At 41.2% G+C, this 22,500-nt stretch overlaps 1 protein-coding gene across 1 annotated transcript in view; it reads left to right on the forward strand.

Annotated features, from left to right (window-relative positions):
- Window positions 1-3,681: 3,681 nt before the first annotated feature.
- The window catches only part of LOC120564833 (malate dehydrogenase, cytoplasmic-like), a 27,375-nt gene continuing 8,556 nt past the window's right edge, over window positions 3,682-22,500 (forward strand). The window contains exons 1-4 of the mRNA XM_039810077.1: window positions 3,682-3,971; window positions 15,533-15,631; window positions 18,925-19,021; window positions 20,922-21,097. Of these exons, the coding sequence (XP_039666011.1) occupies window positions 3,918-3,971; window positions 15,533-15,631; window positions 18,925-19,021; window positions 20,922-21,097 (426 nt within the window). The 5' untranslated portion in view covers window positions 3,682-3,917. The remainder of the gene's footprint in view (window positions 3,972-15,532; window positions 15,632-18,924; window positions 19,022-20,921; window positions 21,098-22,500) is intronic.

Below are 22,500 nucleotides of genomic sequence, written 5' to 3' on the forward strand. Positions count from 1 at the left end.
GGGTAGTTTTCGCTTTCTGCGCATGAATACTTTCAGGTGTGTATGTGTGGTGAGCTACGAGTGTCTATGAAAGGTACGACAAGAAGAGAAAGGCCTCTGAAGAAAGAAACAAGACCGGAGTGTTTTTGGGAGAATGTTTCACACGCTGGCGTGCGCTAAAAGCTCAGGTTGGGCTCTCCACTGATGCCTCAGTCGCCAAGTTTCTACTCGACAGGTAAAGTTTGGCGTGCTATTTGGAGAAATCCATTTAAAATCACTGCTAGTGAAAGTTGATGTAAGCTATGATTAGCGATGCTAGCCCTGGCACAAGTCACGCACCGCACAGTCACGGTAAACATCTCAATTTGTGAAAAAGTGCAAATCTTCTTTCTGAAAGTAGCTTGTATGAGCCATGCCGACAGCAACTTGTAAACAGTGCACTCTCGTGCACACGTTTAATAGGCGTTCCCTCTCGGGAGCAGGTAGAGTGTTGCGCATGTGCATTTTTTCAGTGGAGTGGGCGGTTCTTTTCTAAAATTCTGGAAAATCCTCCACTATACCTTTAAGTAACATTGTCAATGCGGGACTTTGACTTGTAACGGAGTACTTCACAGTGTGGTATTAGTACTTTTACTGAAGAAATAGTCTGAATACTTCTTCCACTGCTGAAAACGTACCAGTGTGTTTATTCTACAGTACCTCAAAGGTACAGGCCTACTACTTAAGCACAGTAAATGTATACTTAGTTACTTTCTACCTCTGGGATTCACATGCAGGTGTCAGGTGTGTGATTTTGTCAGCGTGCCAAATAACTGAAATGCACTTTTGTGAACTTTTGGCCAACATTTGTGGTTTTGAGTGACATAAAAGTGACAGCTGGAGGAGACGTGGAAAAGGAGGAAATAACACCTACTGTTGTATATATTTTAGATTTACAACTTATTGATTTATATTTTCTTTTATTTCCACTCTTGCTCACTTCATACTGAAACTGTCTGCACAACATTTTCCCTTTAAAATGATATCTCTTATCTTATTTAGTCATTACCGTTACCCTCAGTGAACTCGTCTGTCAAACTGAAAGGATTTGAAATCTGCAAAAGGACTCGTGTATCTAAATATGTACACAAATATTTCACTGGCATCCGACAGACACATGTTTTTTCTTATGTTGGTGTGACATTTTGTTGCCTCTGTTTGTTTGAAGTTAAAACCTTACAAAGCGTGCGTTCTGATCTATTTTGGATGATTTGGAGACTAAACTATTACCTGTGCTATCGTCACCTCAACAGGTGCGTTACAGGTAAAGTTCCCAGCAGCTTTTGTCCTGGACTGACCCTGCATGGACTTTTCGGCGCCGTGACTCGATCATCCATGTACCTGAACACACCTCCCTGTAAGACCAGCACGCCCAGAATGCACCTGAACACACCTCCCTGTAAGACCAGCACGCCCAGAATGCACCTGGACACACCTCCCTGTAAGACCAGCACGCCCAGAATGCACCTGGACACACCTCCCTGTAAGACCAGCACGCCCAGAATGCACCTGAACACTCCTCCTTGTAAGACCAGCACGCCCAAAATGCACCTGAACACTCTCCCTGTAAGACAGCATGTCCAGAATGCACCTGAACGCACCTCCCTGTAAGACCAGCACGCCCAGAATGCACCTGAACACACCTCCCTGTAAGACCAGCACGCCCATGGGTGCACAGATGGGCGCGGGTGCATTTTGCTATTTAAACGACACGGGTGCTGGACGGGAAATTGACAACTGCGTCGTTCGCAGCTACTCCACCAGCTCTACTGATAACTAACTACGGCCTATATAAAAGAGACTTCAGATACAGTATTAGGGGACCACTAAGGCCTATATAAAAGAGACTTCAGATACAGTATTAGGGGACCACTAAGGCCTATATAAAAGAGACTTCAGATACAGTATTAGGGGACCACTAAGGCCTATATAAAAGAGACTTCGGATACAGTATTAGGGGACCACTAAGGTCTATATAAAAGAGACTTCGGATACAGTATTAGGGGACCACTAAGGTCTATATAAAAGAGACTTCAGATACAGTATTGGGGGACCACTAAGGTCTATATAAAAGAGACTTCAGATACAGTATTAGGGGACCACTAAGGCCTATATAAAGAGACTTCAGATACAGTATTAGGGGACCACTAAGGTCTATATAAAAGAGACTTCAGATACAGTATTAGGGGACCACTAAGGTCTATATAAAAGAGACTTCAGATACAGTATTGGGGGACCACTAAGGTCTATATAAAAGAGACTTCAGATACAGTATTGGGGGACCACTAAGGCCTATATAAAGAGACTTCAGATACAGTATTAGGGGACCACTAAGGCCTATATAAAAGAGACTTCGATACAGATACATTAGGGGACCACTAAGGTCTATATAAAAGACTTCAGATACAGTATTAGGGGACCACTAAGGTCTATATAAAAGAGACTTCAGATACAGTATTGGGGGACCACTAAGGCCTATATAAAGAGACTTCAGATACAGTATTAGGGGACCACTAAGGCCTATATAAAAGAGACTTCAGATACAGTATTAGGGGACCACTAAGGTCTATATAAAAGAGACTTCAGATACAGTATTAGGGGACCACTAAGGTCTATATAAAAGAGACTTCAGATACAGTATTAGGGGACCACTAAGGTCTATATAAAAGAGACTTTTTAATTGCATTTTGTGTCTGTTAAGAGGCACAAATGCACTCTTTATCTTATGCCCCCAAAACTACTGTTTTAACTAACTGGGAGCTATGGGCATTAGCTGCAGCTACTCCAGTTTGCTAAGACCGATTCTGTTCATTTTTTTTGCCATCGACTGTACTCACATATTTATAGCAATCAAGATTAACGTAAATATTGCCCGGAGTTCTCCTTTAAGGCACTTCCGCATTTGCAGCACTTCGCCAAACCGGATGCTTTGTCCATTAATATTATACAGTCTATGTATAAAACATATTATTATATGAACTTATATTTCAAACACAGAAGAACCACCTAAGCTTCAGGAACGAGTCAATGCAGGATACTATCAGTCAATTTTCAGGAGAAGATAATCTGCAGATTCACTGATGATGAAAACAATCATTAAAGTGGCATGCTTTCCACTCAAGCTTGCCCTTAAGCTAAAAATAGCCTGAATATATTCAAGTGGATGTTGAGCCTTTTGATTTCACATGAAGTCTCTCTATTTTTATTATATTGAGGGAAATAAAAAAAACTATAAAGTCCTGTGTGTATCTGCATGTGACATATGGCCTATCTCAGCACCAGGCAGCACCTCCACTAGGCTACTCCTCTTCACTGGTTTTCTCACAGTCCGCTAAGCATATATACCACTGACTCTGCAGCAGTCCTCACTGTCCCTATGTGAACTTGTAGTGACGTCACTAACTCCTACATACCAAACTCCCTGGGCTTTTAAAAAAAAAATTTGGGCAGAATGTTTTGCCTCCATCATTGCTATCAATTTACACCTGTTCTCACACTTGGAGAGATGATTTAAATAGCAGTTCAGTCAGCGGCTATTTACGTCCTCAAAATCTTATTAAGAGACTAGACTGACCGCAGTGTGTGTGTGTGTGTGTGTGTGTGTGGTGTGTGTGTGTCTTTAATGTGTGTGCGTGTGTGCGTGTGTTTAATGTGTGTGCATAGGTAGAGGGTGGACGTGTGAGTGAGTCTGGAGGCAAACAGAGGCACACGAAGCCGTGAAGTCGAACTGCAGTGCGGTTTAAAGTCAACTCTGGTGCCGCTGCCTGTCTGTCTGTCTCTGTGGGTGTTTACCTGTCTCTCTGTCTTTCTCCCGGTACCGTTTCGGGTCGAGACGCCATTTCTGCATCAGAGGAGAGTCAGTTTGTCTGTGAACGACAGCAAAAACCACCGGCGGGACCATGTTGACTATGCTAACTTCCATGTATCTGGTGGTGAGGGCGGTTTCTCCGCAGGTGAGTTGAAAAGCATGCCGTTTTGAAAGCTGGACCACCGCAGGGGGTCGAAGCTGACCGTTGCGTCCTTGAACGCACCATTACAAACAGATTATGGAGATAAACTTGACCGTTACAACCCGTTATGGCTCTATTTCCCTCCCAAAACTAAGTCAGTTGGTGTAATAGTGTAGCTCATGACCGTTTAGTGAACAGATGGGTGACTGAACGAGGTGTTTTTGTACCCGCGGGGCCTTTCACCGTTAGACTTCAGGTGTGAAAATGGCCGCCCGGAAACCCAACACTACCTTCATCTAGCCCTAGGTAAAGGAACCCGGCAGGTTGCGTCTTTTTCTGACCCCGTCATTATTAATTCAGTAAGAGTCGTCTCCACTTGGCAGCTTGGAGCGTTTCCAAACAGTTTAGTGAAGCGTGACAGAGTAAATAACACGACATCCGGTTACTGCCTTCAAAATAAAAGGCCTACATATTTAAACGCTGAAAATCAGAATCAGCTTTATAGGCCAGGTTTGCGTAAACAAACAAGGAATTTGACTCCGAAGGCTCTCAAAGTAGGCCTACAACACTCACTTAAAATATAAAGAATAAAAACAGAAAAGGACCGTAAGAAATAGATATTAAAAAAAATACTGTTAAGTATGCTGTATAACAATACAATAGAATTTACAAATTTACAAGAAATATACAATTGAAGAGAGGGAAGGAATAGTGCAACATCAGTATAGTCTGTGATTTAAGATTTAAATATAAATATAGTGTAAGGCACCAATGTCTGATTAGTTCCAAGTTTCTAGTGAAGATGTTGACTTATCTCTTAATTTAATTTTGACGTAGTAGCCTACTTCTTAACTTTGCTTAGGTGGGAGACATTTTAGTTTTGGGAATATTTGCTCACCACGAGGAAGCCTATTTGTCGTTCTTTAAAATTGTTTGTTTAAAGCATCAATGTTTACTCTTATTTTCGAAGGCTGACTTGCTGGGCTTCCGGTTTTCCTCCCTGTTTTTGCTGCCGCCTTGTTGCAGCAGTCCCTGCAGCAGATTATCAGCACCGCGGTCAGTTCCAGGCCGTGTTGTTGGTGCTGTCACCGCAGCCTGTTTTACTTTCAGGCAGCTGTAGGAAACTGAACCTGCAGCAAACGGCACACAGATCCAACATGGCTGCCGGTCTTTATTGTGTTTTATATATATATATATATATATATATATATATATATATATATATATATATATATATATATATATATATATATATATAGCATGTTATAGGTTTACAAAGTGAAAAAGCCCAAAGCCCCCCCCAAAGGGACTTACCATCTCCAACAGAAAACACTGTTCACCAACTGCTCCAAACAGCTCTATTGTAGTCCAGCCTTTACTTCAGAGACAGTCGTGGTCACTTTGTAACAAACGTTATAATGCTCACCTAGCTGCTAGCATGGCACGCCCTCATACTCTGCTTCTGACTGGCTAGTAGTCCTTACCTAGGTACTGTCAGGGCACGCCCTCATACTCTGCTTCTGACTGGCTAGTAGTCCTTACCTAGCTACTGTCAGGGCACGCCCTCATACTCTGCTTCTGACTGGCTAGTAGTCCTTACCTAGGTACTGTCAGGGCACGCCCTCATACTCTGCTTCTGACTGGCTAGTAGTCCTTACCTAGGTACTGTCAGGGCACTCCCTCATACTATGCTTCTGACTGGCTAGTAGTCCTTACCTAGCTACTGTCAGGGCACGCCCTCATACTCTGCTTCTGACTGGCTAGTAGTCCTTACCTAGCTACTGAGCATGTGCGACTCCCAACAAAGATGTAACAGCAGTGAGATGTCTCACTCTGTAGCTAAAACAGAGAGCTCAGCACACAGGGTGAAAAGAGGAGCTGCAGCAATGTGCAGTACAACAAAAATATGGTGTTTTTTAAAAGTTAAACCATGTAAACCTATTCTGATATAACCTCTAAATACAATTATGAACCTGAAAATGAGCATAATATGAACACTTTAAGGTAGCGATTGGTTGACAAAAGTAGGCTATGTGGTTGACACCTGAACATTTAAGCAAAGATTCTCTAATTTGAGCTGTAGCCTTAACTCATCTCTTAATGGCTCGCAGCAAGATGTGGAAACCTGGCTGCAAGTTGTTCCACGTTAAACTGGGAAAATCATTTTTTCATGGAGCTAGCTTTGTGCAAGAGGGGGGGGGGGGCATCGCCACGTAGAAACTGTTGACACAAAGTTGGAACTGTTGTCTAGTCTAAGATATAATCGTATGCTGGATCTGGATTAAGGGCCCCAAACCAGAAGTGCATACTTTTGGCAAATTCAACAATGTATCACAGTGGTTCCCAACGTGGGGTCCGTGGACCCCCAGGGGTCTTTGAGGTGGGTCCCCAGCACAAAGGAGAATAATTTCTTTTCACTTTAATTCCATCCATAACTAACAAGTAATGTGTTTTAATACACTTTCTGTAATAAAACATAAAGCAAAAACTCAGATGGGGACCCTTTAACAAAATATCTGACCATTTCATTTTTAACTGCTTATTTAACGTTTGTGAGTTACAGACAAAAAGATCACTTAATACAACCTCTGTTTATGAAAATTAAATATCGTAATGGTCTCTTCATCCTTTCTCCAGAGGTGGAAGAAGTATTCAGATACTGCGCTGCATACTAAGTAGTAATACACACTGTGAAAATACACCATTACAAGTTAAAGTCCTGCATTCAAAACCTTACTGAAGTAAAATAATTAAAAGTATTATCAGCTAAATGTAGCTTAACTTATTGAGACTTTTTTCCTTGAAACATTCCGACATTTTTCTTGAAATTTTCCAACATTTTACTAGCGTATTTCCATCTGTAACCCACGGGCAGGTGTACACTTTGAACCTGCTGATGTCTGAACTTGCTGCTGTTCTGCTCTATAAATGTCAGCTGATCAGACAGCTCGGCTCGGTTCAGATTTACCTCCCGCGTGGCCGCAGATAACAGGCTTGAACAACAGCTTAACGAGCTGGCAACTGAACCCGGCGACTTCCTGTAGTCTGGCGAGCGAACGTGACCTCTCTGTGACCCGTGAATAATCCAGAAGATCTGGTTCAGAAAAGTTTTCGATCTAAATGAAATTCCATTTGCCTACATTGTATTCTTGAATATGCGGCACGTTTTCTTAAAAAATGCGATGGAATATGCCAACATGGCATCATGACTTTGCGTAAATATATACGCCACTTTCATAAAGCCAAATGGCGTGTTATTTTACGCCATTTTCAGCTATCCACGTGTATGATACACGCTGGAAACAGCTGATGTAAAGAGACCCACCACGTGGCCTCGCCACGTTGCGCGTTATCGCGAGAACGCAACGTACTATCGCGAGAACAACGTCACACGCCTGGCAAGAAAAAAAAAATGGTTGAGTTTAGGAAAAGAACACAGGGAAAGGCTTTAGTAACAAAACAGTGACAAAAACACGGAAAATAACGACTAAAACACGCTTACGACAACAACAAATGGTTGGGTTTAGGAAAGAAACATTGGGTAAGGCTTATTAAAAACAAAAAACGGCAAAAAACTGCTGAAAAATCGCCACACGCGAGGCGCGAACCCAGCTCTCCCAGATGAAAGTCCTGTGTTCTACCCCTCCACCACCCCAACATACCTCCTTACCCAATCCCCCGTTCCTTTATACCACTCGCTACGGCGGAAATGGACTCGCAATATAGGCTAATGGCGGCCGATTTGCGTTGATATACACGCAAAAATGCGATTATGCGTCTTCATAACACGCAAAAACGGAATACAAATTGCCGTGTCATACATACGCCAATTCATGAGATCAGTCTGAATATGCTATATATGATATTTATGCAATTTTATGCGATGAAATTGCAGGAACTTGCAAAAATTGCGGTTTGATGAAAAAGAGAAAAAAAAAACACCCTGCTTTTCGATGAAAATGGCCGCTCTCGTGTGAAGTAAACAACATTTTTCAACTTTCTGCTAAGATATATTACGGGACTTTTTTGCAAAGAAAATGCGGGGATTATGAAATCATGCAAGCCACGCATATTTTGCGCGGAAATCTGCAATTTATGTGGCAAAAGTGCGCCGTATCTGAAAAAATGCAACCTCCCCCCCTCCCGCATAAATATGCAGACTTTGGCTGATTATGCGTTGAGTTATGCGATCGCATAATCGCGTTTTTCTGGAGGGACTGATATACTTACCATGGGGTTTAGAGCTCATCTTTTTTTGGGGGAAAGAGTTATTATAAAGAGGGAGGGAGAAGAGGAAAGTATGATAGAATGTAGAAAAAAATAGAAAAAGAGACAGAGAGTAGAAAGAAAAAGAAAAGAAGTGAGATTAGAAGAATAAAAATAAAATGTATAATTGTATAAGATAAGAGAAAAAAAAGAGAAAAGTAAAAGAAAAAAGTATGGAGAAGAGAATAGTGTAAGTAAAAGTATTGGAGGATAGTAGTGTGTAGAAAAAAAAAAAGAAAAAGAAGATAAGGAAAAAAATGAGAGAGTGTTAGGGTTAGTTTGTTGATAGTAAAAGGAGTACAGGTAGGACCAGGCTAGTGTACCAGAGGCTGGTAGGACCAGACTAGTGTACCAGAGTCTGGTAGGACCAGGCTAATGTACCAGAGTCTGGTAGGAACAGGCTAGTGTACCAGAGTCTGAGAGTATTGGACCAGGCTAGTGTACCAGAGTCTGGTAGGACCAGGCTAATGTACCAGAGTCTGGTAGGACCAGGCTAGTGGACCAGAGTCTGGTAGGACCAGGCTAATGTACCAGAGTCTGGTAGGACCAGGCTAGTGTACCAGAGTCTGGTAGGAACAGGCTAGTGCACCAGAGTCTGGTAGGACCAGGCTAGTGTACCAGAGTCTGGTAGGACCAGGCTAATGTACCAGAGTCTGGTAGGAACAGGCTAGTGTACCAGAGTCTGGTAGGACCAGGCTAGTGTACCAGAGTCTGGTAGGACCAGGCTAATGTACCAGAGTCTGGTAGGAACAGGCTAGTGTACCAGAGTCTGGTAGGACCAGGCTAGTGTACCAGAGTCTGGTAGGAACAGGCTAGTGTACCAGAGTCTGGTAGGACCAGGCTAATATACCAGAGTATGGTAAGACCAGGCTAATGTACCAGAGTCTGGTAGGACCAGGCTAATGTACCAGAGTCTGGTAGGACCAGGCTAATGTACCAGAGTCTGATAGGACCAGGCTAATGGACCAGAGTCTGGTAGGACCAGGCTAGTGTACCAGAGTCTGGTAGGACCAGGCTAATGGACCAGAGTCTGGTAGGACCAGACTAGTGTACCAGAGTCTGATAGGACCAGGCTAATGGACCAGAGTCTGATAGGACCAGGCTAGTGTACCAGAGTCTGATAGGACCAGGCTAGTGTACCAGAGTCTGGTAGGACCAGGCTAATGGACCAGAGTCTGGTAGGACCAGGCTAGTGTACCAGAGTCTGGTAGGACCAGGCTAATGGATCAGAGTCTAATAGGACCAGGCTAGTGTACCAGAGTCTGATAGGACCAGGCTAATGTACCAGAGTCTGGTAGGACCAGGCTAGTGTACCAGAGTCTGGTAGGAACAGGCTAGTGCACCAGAGTCTGGTAGGACCAGACTAGTGTACCAGAGTCTGGTAGGACCAGGCTGGTGTACCAGAGTCTGATAGGACCAGGCTAGTGTACCAGAGTCTGGTAGGACCAGGCTAATGGACCAGAGTCTGGTAGGACCAGGCTAGTGTACCAGAGTCTGGTAGGACCAGGCCAATGGATCAGAGTCTAATAGGACCAGGCTAGTGTACCAGAGTCTGATAGGACCAGGCTAGTGTACCAGAGTCTGATAGGACCAGGCTAGTGTACCAGAGTCTGATAGGACCAGGCTAATGTACCAGAGTCTGGTAGGACCAGGCTAATGTACCAGAGTCTGGTAGGACCAGGCTAGTGTACCAGAGTCTGGTAGGACCAGACTAGCAAATTTAGCCCTCTAGGAAACTTTTGATCAGCCACCACAAAAGGGTCTGTGAAATTGGTCGATTATTTCAAAGCTGCAAGAATACCAAATCCCTTCATGCTATTTTGACTTTGTGTTTTCACCGAAGAAAGATTAAAATGTAAAGATATTTTGTGATATTTTAGAAAAAAAATCCCTGCTAATGTCGTTCAACCCCTAAATTCCCAGAAAAAGGACAAAAAAAAACAAAACATGAAAAGCATAATATATATAGTCACATTTTGTTGCCAGGAATTGTTATGCATGTTTCCAAGTTCAAGATGCATAAGTGAAAAAGATAGTTTTGGCCAATAAACCACACAAAATGCATATAACAGCACTTAGAAACTGACGGTAACAACATGGAAAAAGCACTTTCCATTTTATGGGACCGTTAAGTTGCTTAAAGGATCATTACGTGAAGCTGCTTAGCTCCCTGCAGACAGCAGAGGAATGCTGTTGGAGCTCACCGTGCTCTTTCCCCTGATTAATCAGTCAGAGTTGAAGGCTGAATGGTTCCTAAAACCTGGGGACTCACTTCACTTTGTAAATTATAGAGTGCGGTCTAGACCTACTCTATCTGTAAAGTGTCTCGAGATAACTTATGTTATGATTTGATACTATAAATAAAATTGAATTGAATTGAAATTGAATTTGTTTGGCGTGTAAATATTAATCTGAAAAGTATACAACAAGTAGATGCGACTAGGCAATCTGATTGGTCGACTAGACATTTAGAACGCGCTCCAATCAGCATAACGGCACACCAGGCGTATCACTTAACTCCTAACCCCCCGTGCAACTTTTTAGTTTTTCTCGGTCTAAATATTAAATTCAAACTTTTCAAGGCAAGGCAAGGCAATTTTATTTATATAGCACATTTCAGCACAAGGCAACTCAAAGTGCTTTACACAAATCATCAGTCATTAAAGAACAAACAGCAAAATAGGGAGTAAAATAAGAATAAAAATAGTAATGAATACAAATTTAAAACCATTTAAGATACATAAATAAAAATATAGTTCAGTATAAAAAAAAAGAAAACAAAATCCAAAAATAAAATTTACAATTCCGTATTAAAATTGTATGCGAAATAAAATACAAGAATAAAATTCACTGTTCGATAAAAGAACAACATTTTGTTGTTCTTTTTTCGACACACTCTCACTTTTCCCGACTTTATTTCCAAGTTTTAGGTCACTTTTTTCCGATGTTTTTGTCGATTATCTTTCCCTGCGTTTTTGAAGCTTTTTCCGACATTTTTGTCACTTTTTTCAACGTTCTTTTTTTTTTTTGTCGTATTGTCTTCCCGTTAAACATGCACTGGTTGTCCTCCGGTTCGGTTTGCCTGTTTATAAAGCATACAGTAGCTTCTTAATGATTACCCAATTTTATGTAATATCTTTTTAGCCTACTTCATAAGTTGTTACCACTAGTTTTACATTTCTTTATGGAATTGACGCTGAATAAACATCATTTACGTGAAATTATCGGTAATTTTTGAGTAAAATGAGCAGAAATTAGGAATTATCTCGACTAATAGTTAATGTCAGAGAAACATATGTTCACACCTGTAAACATTGCCCTCTTTTTATTTTATAGAGTTTATAGGTCAGTGTGTATCTTTTGGTCATTTGATTTTCCTTGCCTAAAATGGGCATTACAATTTTATAATACAAAATTTGAAATAGAAATATAAGGTGTTTTTTTTTTCCTTTTCATGGTCAAAAGATAGTAAAAGAAAATTCTAATTTTTTTCATAATTTTATATATATATATAAATATGCTTTGATCTTCATTTTCTATTTCATATAATAAAAAACAGAAAAGTTATTTTCATATTCTGGTACCGGATGTCATTTCCAAGGTAATAGTGCCGATGTACCAGTGTTGCTTTCAGCCTGCAGGCTACAATGACTTTAGAAACCTATACTCTGATAATACTTGGGCGAGGGGGGGACTTTTATTTCATAATGTCACATTTATTTATTACCCTCTCTCTCCCTGCCTCCCTCTGACTCTCTGTCTCTACTCAGACAACTTCGCCCGAAGAGAGTCGAACCATCGGAGGAAATAGACTCTCAGTTCACAGCTGTAACCAGCGGTGTAGTCTACGTGATACGCAGGTATACGCGGTATATACCCACTAAGGAAGCTCCACTTAAAACCGCCCAATGATACGCAACAACATACTTTACATTATATTTTTGACATATTTTGAATTGTCATCTGTGTTTTTCTTCTTCGCATAGGCTAAATAAAGGGATTTCCACTGTAAATTGGTGCATAAAAGTGTATCCGAATACAGGAAATGAAGTCTTTGATGCTCAAAATGTTACTGGGGGAGGACCCAGACCCCCCCCACTATGATATGCCCCCCCCCCCCACGAGGCCTATCCTGGCCCATACATATACAGTATACCAACTACAATTCATTAGACTACACCACTGACTATATGCGCCAAGGTCTGATGCCAGAAAACTTTCTGTTGCTGCCGTTAAGTCAGTCCCTCCAGAAAAAACGATTATGATTATGCGATCGCATAATTTTTCCAAATACAACCAATTTGGTTGAAAGAAACCCAAATTTCTGTAGGCTGCACGTTCTCTTAATACATCCGTAGGCTACACCGGTGCTATTGCCTTGGAAATGCAACATCCGGTCTCAGAATATGAAAAAACTTTCTAGTGATTTTTTTGTAATACGAAATAGAAAATGAAAATCAAAGCATGTTTTTTAATTTCTCTCATCCCCTTTTGACCATGAAAATGAAAAAACTGCCTTATATTTCAATTTTAAATGTTATATTTTCAAAAGAAAATCAAATTACCAAAAGATACACTGACCTTTATACAGTAGGTGTCATTAAGTGATTTACAGTTAATGAGACACTGTCACAGCGCAGTCAAAGCAGTGTCTAATTCTTCAAACAGAGCTCAACAGATCTGTCCGACATCATGTTGCCTGAGCTCATTAATATTCATGAGCTCACCCAGTTGCACTGGGTAAAGGATGTTGATAGCCAGGCTCTCATTGGCTAGCTGTAAGCCAATCAGAGTCAAGCAGCTTAGCTCGTTGAATATTAATGTGAACTGGCACAAATCGAGCTGAGTCTTCCTGCAGGCTTTCTATATCGCGCTAGAATGGCTTGAAACAAGGTAACCAAGGCATTTTTAACCACAAAACATTTTTTTACAGAGTCCATGGTAGAACTTCAGACATTACCACAAAGTCATGAAATACATGTGGCAGGGCACCTTTAAAAATCCTATTCATTTTCTTGATAAGGACTTTGATTATCAGCCACAATGTCTAAACCATCCGAGGCAGACTGACGACGAGCTTCGAGGATGTGAGACCAAAGAGCATACCCCCGTAGAAGCCACAAGTCTGTATGAAATCAACCTGGTCTTAAGAAAAACACGTTTTATTCACCATGTCATGGAGAAGTAATACACTACCCACACTCCTAAGCGAAAACAGCGACGTCTGTGATTGGTGGAGCTTGTTGTTACCATGGAAACACAACCACCCGCGAACAGTTTAAGTGAGCTGCCTGGCTACCGCTGAGTGACCGTTTCTTGTACACAGTCTTGTACCTTTTGCCTTTTTTTCCTATTTTCAAAATGTTTCTTTGTATGCGCCGAATCAACACGAGTCATCTCGTAGCTCGTTGGTTTATGAACGTGTTTTGAATTGAATCACGAGATGTCGCCAAAGTGCAACTTCCTGACAAAAAAAAACCTTTTCAGAAAATCCTCCTTCTCTGCCTCTGATGCGAAGCCGTCGGTGGGCGCGGTGTGACCGGAGCGGTGCATCACGGGAGATTGTGTTCCATTTGTCGAGTCGGCTCAGTTGTCAAAGCCTGTGTTAACATCATAAAAAAGACTACAAGTCCCATAAACGAGTGTGGGACGAGTCGTATCACCGCCTGACTGAAATACAAGGGATAGAGGTGACCCTTCCGTCTACTCTAGTCCGACTCTGAGCCACCGCAGACCTACAGCATCTCCAGCCGTTAGCCAAAATGGTAAGATGCGACATTATCTGCTTTTTTTGTCGGCTTTTTGAAATGTTCAATAGTATCACCTGAGTCTTCTATCAAATCGTCAAAAAATGTAACATTATGCGTAAATAGTTGACATTGAAAAGAGAGCCACGTCATAATTTAATCTAACTTTATGCTAACAGTATTATTTCTTATTTAATGGACGTTTTGAATGTGCTGAGTGATTTTCATGCTTAAAAGCGCCAAGGGCAACGCTCTCGCACGCAGGTCTGTTGCGCAGTTTCGACACGCAGGTTAGAAATGATGGTTGAATGAAAACCTCCAGAGATGTAGCTGTACAGCAGGAAACTGCAGCCGAGAGGGCAGACTTGTTTGTTTGACTTGCCAGTCCGCTGTACATTCATGCATCTGCCTCCATTTTAATAACCCGGCTGTGGCGTGGCGTCATTGTCAAGTTGCATCATCGGCCTATTCTTTTATTCAGTCGGGGGTGAACCAATCATGACAGCAGTTTGAGCAGTTTGAATCTTGCTTTGCAAATCTCGCAAATTAACTTTTGTCTTGCTTGTTGGGAGAAGTTGCAGCCAGTTTTAAATATGATGCAAGGTGATTTCTCAATGTCCTGGGAACAACCTTCATTTCGGCTTGCAAAAAAAATCACTCCGCGTCATTAATTGTGCTTCAATTCTACTGGTTGGCTCTGTTTTATCCATTATTTCGCACATTGAGGAGCGTTGGAAAGTTGTGGTTTATGACCGTTAATCTGCTGTTTGATTGTTTTTAATTCATGCCGAATTAAAGAGGGACATCCACTGCTAAAGCTAGTCTAAAATTAAACCGCATGTTGTATCCACCTTTGCCAGTATGCAAGGTCATTCTACATTGCACGGATTTCTAAATGGAGTTTGGTTTGAAGTCTCCTTCATACAATAGGGGCAGAGTTCCACAGGAGGTGGAGCCACTAATGAAGGCCTTGTACACCAGCAGCCTCACTGTGAGGACTCTATCCATTAAATAAAGGCCTAATAACTTCATACCAGCAATGCATGTTACTGTTGCTTCCTTTTCTCTCTCTGTTTATCTAGGTCACATGTGTCAAACTCAAGGCCCGTGGCCCAAATCTGGCCCCTTGCAGGTTCTGATCTGGCCCGCACATCAATTTTAGGTTCACAAAACATTTTGGCCCACCTACTTTTTGCCACTTTTTCTGATGTTTTGGTCCCTTTTCCAGACGTTTTGGTCACTTGTACCAAAATTTTAGTTTTTATTTATTTATTAATTTTACATTTTTGTCTTTTTTTCTGATGTTTTTGGGGCGCTTCTTTTCTATGATGGCCAGGGAACTTTCTCCTGACTTCTTTAGGACTTTATGTCGACCAAACTGTAAGTGAGAAGAACATATGACCCAAAACCTATTGATAAACTAAACATGTCTGGCCCTTGGTGTGATTGTAATTTCCCATGTGGCCCTCTGGGAAGTTGAGTTTGACACTGCTGATCTAGGTCAATGACACATAGCAACCAAACCTGTTTGTTTTTCCCCCCCCACCCCAGCCCGAACCAATCCGTGTCGTGGTGACCGGCGCTGCTGGCCAGATTGCCTACTCCCTGCTGTACAGCATCGCCAAGGGAGATGTGTTCGGGAAGGACCAGGTAAGACTGAGCCTGATCTCTTGATTACATAACCTGCACCAGAGCAGCAGCAGCAGCAGCAGCAGAGGCCCCTTTACCCCGAAGCTAATCTCTGCACAGACAAATGGGCATGACTGTTACATAATGGACTCCATCATGAAAAATACATGGTTTATTCTGGGCTATGCCATCAGCTCATTGGAGTCCTTTTTCAGGGGAATATTATAAGTCAGAAAACCTTTTAAACACAAGAAGGAATACCATAATATTTAAATATTTTCAGTAGAGATGTTCCAGTACTTTATTATTTTTTATTTCCTTCCTGATAAGGATTTCGATACCTGAACTTGCATATCGCCTGATACCCAGTACCAAGCCGATACCAGTGCATTCACAATATATATCACTGTCATCAATTTTGTCGTTGTATGGCCTGGCTCAGGTTAAACGTGAGCAAATATAGACCGAGAATGAATGCTGTCGAACTTTTCTTTTATTTAATTTGACAGTCATCCAGTTATAATGGAAAAAAAAAAACATACATAAACGACTTTTTAAAGTAATATTTTTTTTCAGGGTGAATTACGTGGTATCGGATCAGTGCGTAGACTCTAATCGGAGCAACTCTTAATTTTCAGAAATGTTCTGCTTATTTTTGGACAGCACGACTGTAATTGTACTTCTGCGTTAAGCCCAATAACCTGATTGGCCCGTAAGAGTCACCGTGATGAGGATCAGGACTCAGCTAGTGATATTAATTAGTGCTATTATTAGTGATATTAAGTTCCCGTCTGTGTGAGACCATTGTCGGCAAATCAATAAGCAGGAATCGGGAATGATTTATGGAAATATTGCTGTATATGATTTTACAATCTGTGTAATAAAATGAGTCTCTGAAGAAGGCTTTGTGCCAAAACGCATCAGCGTGTGAGCCTAATTTAAAGAAGTCAAATGACAGTATTTTGTGCTCTTTACAACTGATGTTGTCAGTTCATTTAAGCCTGGTCTTGCACATTTTAGTTAACTGGTGATTTTTCATTTTTTGCGTTCTTCACCTGCTAGCTAAATTGCACGTGGCGGTTGATTCGATATAATAGCGATTGCTGAACGCCTTCGCTCACGTTTGTATTTCAGGTGCAATATTTCCATGCTGATGCAGTTGCACTGCATTAAGATAATGGAATTAATAGTGGGTTTATTGTTAGTTGCTACAGAATGCTTATAGCCTATATGTCAAGATCAAAGTTGGCCTATATAGTAACTCAAAAAATACAGTTCAATCACTGTGTTCGGACCTTTTGAGTCTATGAAAAGCACTATATAAATTCAATTTATTATTATTCGGACCTGCCCCCACTGCTAAAAAAAATCCTAAAGGAAATACTGGGGTTTAGGAAAAGAGCATTGGGAAAGGCTTTAGTAACACACAAAAAATTACTAAACTTTTGTACCAATATTAATCAGCAGATAATGAGCTTTATCAAATGTCTGTAGCGGAGCGCTTCCTGGACTCAAAAAGTTGGCTTGAGGTGCTCTTTGGATGGGACAATCATAATGTAGAAACCAATAAGAAAACTCCAAGGAACTCTCTTTTAGAAAAATACTAAGCCTTTATTTATGGCTTGGTCATCATAAATCTTAAAGTACTCTGACGCATTTCGGCATACAAGCCTTCGACGAAGGCTTGTATGCCGAAACGCGTCAGAGTACTTTAAGATTTATGATGACCAAGCCATAGATAATGAGCGTTGTTGTTGTTGTTGTTGTTTTTTTTTTCTCTAGTAGCATTTCCACTGTCTTTTTTTGAAATACTGCAATGTTCCCTACGTTTCTTATGGATTTAATACATGCCGAAATAAAGACTGTCATCAAGTTCTTGAGGGAAAAACTCTTAAATTTAAGCCGGATGTTGGATCCATTCTTGCCGAAATTTAAGGTCCAACCACACTGCAAAATTCTTTTTTAAATGGGCTTTTTGGTGATCAATCCTTTTATCTTCTGAGCGGCGTTTCCACCATTCATGCAAATTCTGCCGAGTTTATACATTGGTTTTCCAAAATATATACAGTGCAGGCCAAAAGTTTGGACACACCTTCTCATTCAATGTGTTTCTTTATTTTCATGACTATTTACATTGTAGATTCTCACTGAAGGCATCAAAACTATGAATGAACACATATGGAATTATGTACTTAACAAAAAAGTGTGAAAACATGTCTTATATTTTAGATTCCTCAAAGTAGCCACCCTTTGCTTTTTTATTAATAAGGGAAATAATTCCACTAATGAACCCTGACAAAGCACACCTGTGAAGGTAAAACCATTTCAGGTGACTACCTCATGAAGCTCATTGAGAGAACACCAAGGGTTTGCAGAGTTATCAAAAAAAGCAAAGGGTGGCTACTTTGAAGAATCTAAAATATAAGACATGTTTTCAGTTATTTCACACTTTTTTGTTAAGTACATAATTCCATATGTGTTCATTCATAGTTTTGATGCCTTCAGTGAGAATCTACAATGTAAATAGTCATGAAAATAAAAAGGAAACGCATGAGAATGAGAAGGTGTGTCCAAACTGTTGGCCTGTACTGTATATGTGGCAAAGTTATGAAAATTAAAATGATGCCGTATACTAGAGCTAGGCATTATTATTAATAATAATAATAATAATAATAATAATAATAATAATAATAATAATAATAATAATAATAATAATAATAATAATAATAATAATAATAAAGATGAAATTAAAATGGAAGGAAAGTATACAATGCGAGCACAGTGTAAAAACTAAAGATGACGACAAAGATTGTTCCCGAATTAGCCACAATGTGTGGCTAATTGTGGCGATTTTTAAAGTGGCAAATGTTGGGATACATTTCAAGTGGTCTGGCAGAGAGTTCCACAATTTTGCCCCTTTTTACTGAAAACACAGTTTGGGCAAATGATGTCCTACAGAAAGGGATATGTATATAGCGTCTCAGAGCTGTGCACCTTACCCCCTTTTTTTGCACCACTTACTTTATTCCATGTTATATTTATTACATCCAATCCAACTTTATTAGTAAAGCACATTTAAAACAACCAAAGTGCTGGACATTGACATGATTATATCATACCCACAAGTAACCAAACAAACATTTACAGTAAATAACAAACTGGAAAATAAAAAATGCAGAATACAACTCTCAATATGTATATTGCTGTAATCTCATTGTACGTGTGTGTGTGTGTGTGTATAGTGACAATTAAAGGTATTCTGTGCTATGTTGTTTTGTGGAGTTTGAGGTAATACTTTTTGTCTCGTTTTTCAGCCAATCATCTTGGTCCTGCTGGACATCCCCCCCATGCTGCCCGTGCTGGACGGGGTCGTCATGGAGCTGCAGGACTGCGCCCTCCCACTGCTGAGGGGTGAGACGACACGGTTACTGTCTGAACCAAAACACTAACTCGGCCAAAAACACACTGCTGTCTGTCTGTCTGTCTCTCCTTCCCCTGTGGGGAGGGAGGGGGAGTGTCTCTGTCTCTCTGTCTGTCTCTCTCTCTCTGTGTCTGTCTGTCTCTCGCTCTCTGTGTCTCTCTGTCTGTCTGTCTCTCTCTCTCTGTCTCTCTCTCTCTCTCTGTCTCTCTCTGTCTCTCTCTCTGTGTGTCTGTCTCTCTCTCTCTGTGTCTCTCTCTCTCTCTCTGTGTCTGTCTCTCTCTCTCTCTCTGTGTCTGTCTCTCTCTCTCTCTCTGTCTCTCTCTCTGTCTGTCTCTCTATCTCTCTGTGTCTCTGTCTGTCTCTCTATCTCTCTCTCTCTGTCTCTCTCTCTCTGTCTGTGTCCCTCTCTCTCTCTGTCTGTGTCTCTCTCTGTCTCTCTCTCTTTCTCTCTCGGTCTTTGTCTCTCTTTCTCTCTTGGTCTCTCTCGGTCTGTCTCTATCCGTCTCTCTCGGTCGCTTTCTTTCTGTCTCTCTTTCTTTCTTTCTTTCTTTCTTTCTTTCTTTCTTTCTGTCTCTCTATCTGTCTCTATCTCCCCTGTGGGGAGGAGGAGGGTGGGAGTGTCTGAAATAAAGGCCTCTGGTTGGCCCGTGGTTAACACTCCCCAGTAGCCAATCAGATCAGTGGTGGGCCAACAATGAACGGAGGAGAGACACATGAACTCTGACTGAAGTCCAGTCTGACAGCTGCACTTTTACTACTAATGGGCGGACCCCGAACGCATCTTATCTTCAGGATCAGCCGAGGCGGCAGGACTTTATCTGAGAGACGTAGTAGAAGAGCGGGTACAGAGAAGGCTGACAGATCCAGATGTTTAAAAGAAAATCAATGCCCCTAATCAGTCATCAATCATCCTCCTTATCGTTATCAATACCATGTGTTCCTACAGCAGAGTAACCGCTGTTACCTCTAGAGAGAAAGATAAGATATCTTACAGCTTAACAGGCCGTTAATAAATGTCAATTAATAACAAGTTTCTGAGTAAAAGGAGGTGAAGCCAGATGCACGCGGGACCAGTGTTACCTGGGGACCTTTTTAGAAAGTTGTAATAACTAGTGCAGAGCCTGTTGAAAATGTGCCTGTTTGGAACGGGCGATTGCTTGGCCTGGTGGTATTGCTGCTTGTAGAATTCATCAAAACCAAATTGTACCCCAAAATGACTTACAGAAGGACCCCAAACAACTTCATATGCAACTCCACTGTATAGCCTACTACTGACTTACAGTGTAGGCTACTTCTACGTCAGAGGAAGACATTGTACTGCTGTATTTATCTGATGAGAACGCTGCAGATTCAGAATGTAGTCACAAAATGTCCACGGTTCGAGAGATATGCGCATAACAGACAGACGTTCCTGCAAGATAGATAGATAGATAGATAGATAGATAGATAGATAGATAGATAGATAGATAGATAGATAGATAGATAGATAGATTGCGGAGGTCATCTGGGATCTTCGAACCGTGCAAATCTGCAATGTGTGTAATTTGTAGAGTAAAAACTCCATCGCAATTAGGGCTGCACAATTAATCGCAATTTCATTGAAATCGCAGTATGGACTAGTGCAATATCCAAATCACAAGGGGAGGCACAATGTTTGTTGAAGGCATAACATGTGTCACACACTTCTGAATTTAAGTATTGTGGTGCTGCAGCCTACAAATTGTGTCCTACAGTTTATACAGTATCCTGCTTCATGTGCTTGAATGTCGGTCTGGTTTTCAAACGATGTGGTGCAGACAAGAACACAATTTTAGTCTATCTATCTATCTATCTCCATCTCTCCTGTGACTCCATGCTGAACACATCCCTCTCCTCTTCCCCCCCCCACAGAGGTGATCCCCACTGACAAGGTGGAGGTTGGCTTCAAGGACCTGGACGCGGCCATCTTGGTGGGCTCCATGCCCAGGAAGGAGGGGATGGAGAGGAAGGACCTGCTGAAGGCCAACGTGGCCATCTTCAAGACTCAGGGAGCCGCCCTGGACAAGTACGCCAAGAAGACCGTCAAGGTATATACCATATTACAGGTTCCTTTTGCTGATTGGGGGATGTTTTTTGTGAGTTTTAGTCGTACCACTTAAGTCTCAAAACTTTCGCGCTTGCAAAGTTTTTCTTATATCAGAATTGTGCGTCTTCTTTGAAACAAATTGCCCCAAAAACACAAAGATTTGGGCAGTTTTTAATTCAATTTATAGCATTTAAATGGTTTGAAAACGGCATCTAAACTTTGACATTCTGTGATTATCCATCAACTTACTGTACGTTCCTCTGATTTTTAACTAATTAGTCAAAATAATTCATAAGTTTTTGCGTCAAAACCATTGAAAAAGCAATGTCTTTTTAGTTTTTTTTTTTGGAAAAGGACAACAAGTGCGTGGTCGACGAGGAAGACGACCCAAGGGTTAAACACAGGGAAGTGAAAGTGCTTATCCAGCGTCTCTTGTCCTCCCCCCCCCCCAAAAGGAAACCCTTTCCTTAAACTGTTTCTCTGTTAAACTCTTTCTGCAAAGAGCTCTAATCTGGAAAAGCGCAGCAGCTAACCGTACGTGCTAGGGGCTGGGAATCACCGGAGGCCTCGCGATACAATATCACAACGGTACTTCTGTCACCATACGATATTATTGCGATTTTTTTTAAACTTTGTCAGCATCTGTTTTTAATCTAAAAATATACATTTCTCCATTTGTTCATCTCACTTCAATTTTAAATGTTGCAAAATGGGATTGCCAGGCAGACAAACTCACCTATATATTATGTATGTATGTATGTATGTATGTATGTATGTATGTGATCAATACTTGGCATCTGTGTATCGATACAGGATTGCCACGGAAAATATCGCGATTTATTATGCTGTCTCGAATTTTTTTTTTTTTTTTGACACTAGAAACCTTTTTTTATAAATTACATATATAATGTCAGAAATTGTTTAGAATAGTTTTGATCAACCTTTTTTTTATAATTAGCCTAAATAAATATAACTCTAGTTTTGTGTCGAGTGATGGCTGAATGTGCTGACAAACGATGCTCAAAGCGACGATGAGCTTTTCCTCCCATTTTTCTCAGAACTAAAGTTCTGGTAGGAACGAAAGTTTCTCTGGGATCAGCCAGCGGGAAGGACGTCCTATATTCCGATTGGTTGCCGGTCGTTTGCCGCAGAACCGCGTCATAGCTCGTGGCCACGAAGTTGACCATAAAAGTTCAACTTTCCGCTTGACAGATTATCCGCTCCTTGCAGCTGAGAGGAGCTTCCATTTGAAAACGAATTACTTGTAGTATCTTTTGTAGCTCAAGTCGCCGCTGGTGTGTACGTACGGTACTGGGCTTTTCCTGGCTCCGAATGGGCCTTTTGGTCTACAATAAGATGTAGATCAGCAGGACGGCCCCTAATGACCCACAGTCCGCTACGAGG

Source organism: Perca fluviatilis, chromosome 1 (assembly GCF_010015445.1).
Source record: "Perca fluviatilis chromosome 1, GENO_Pfluv_1.0, whole genome shotgun sequence".
Lineage (NCBI taxonomy): Eukaryota > Metazoa > Chordata > Actinopteri > Perciformes > Percidae > Perca > Perca fluviatilis.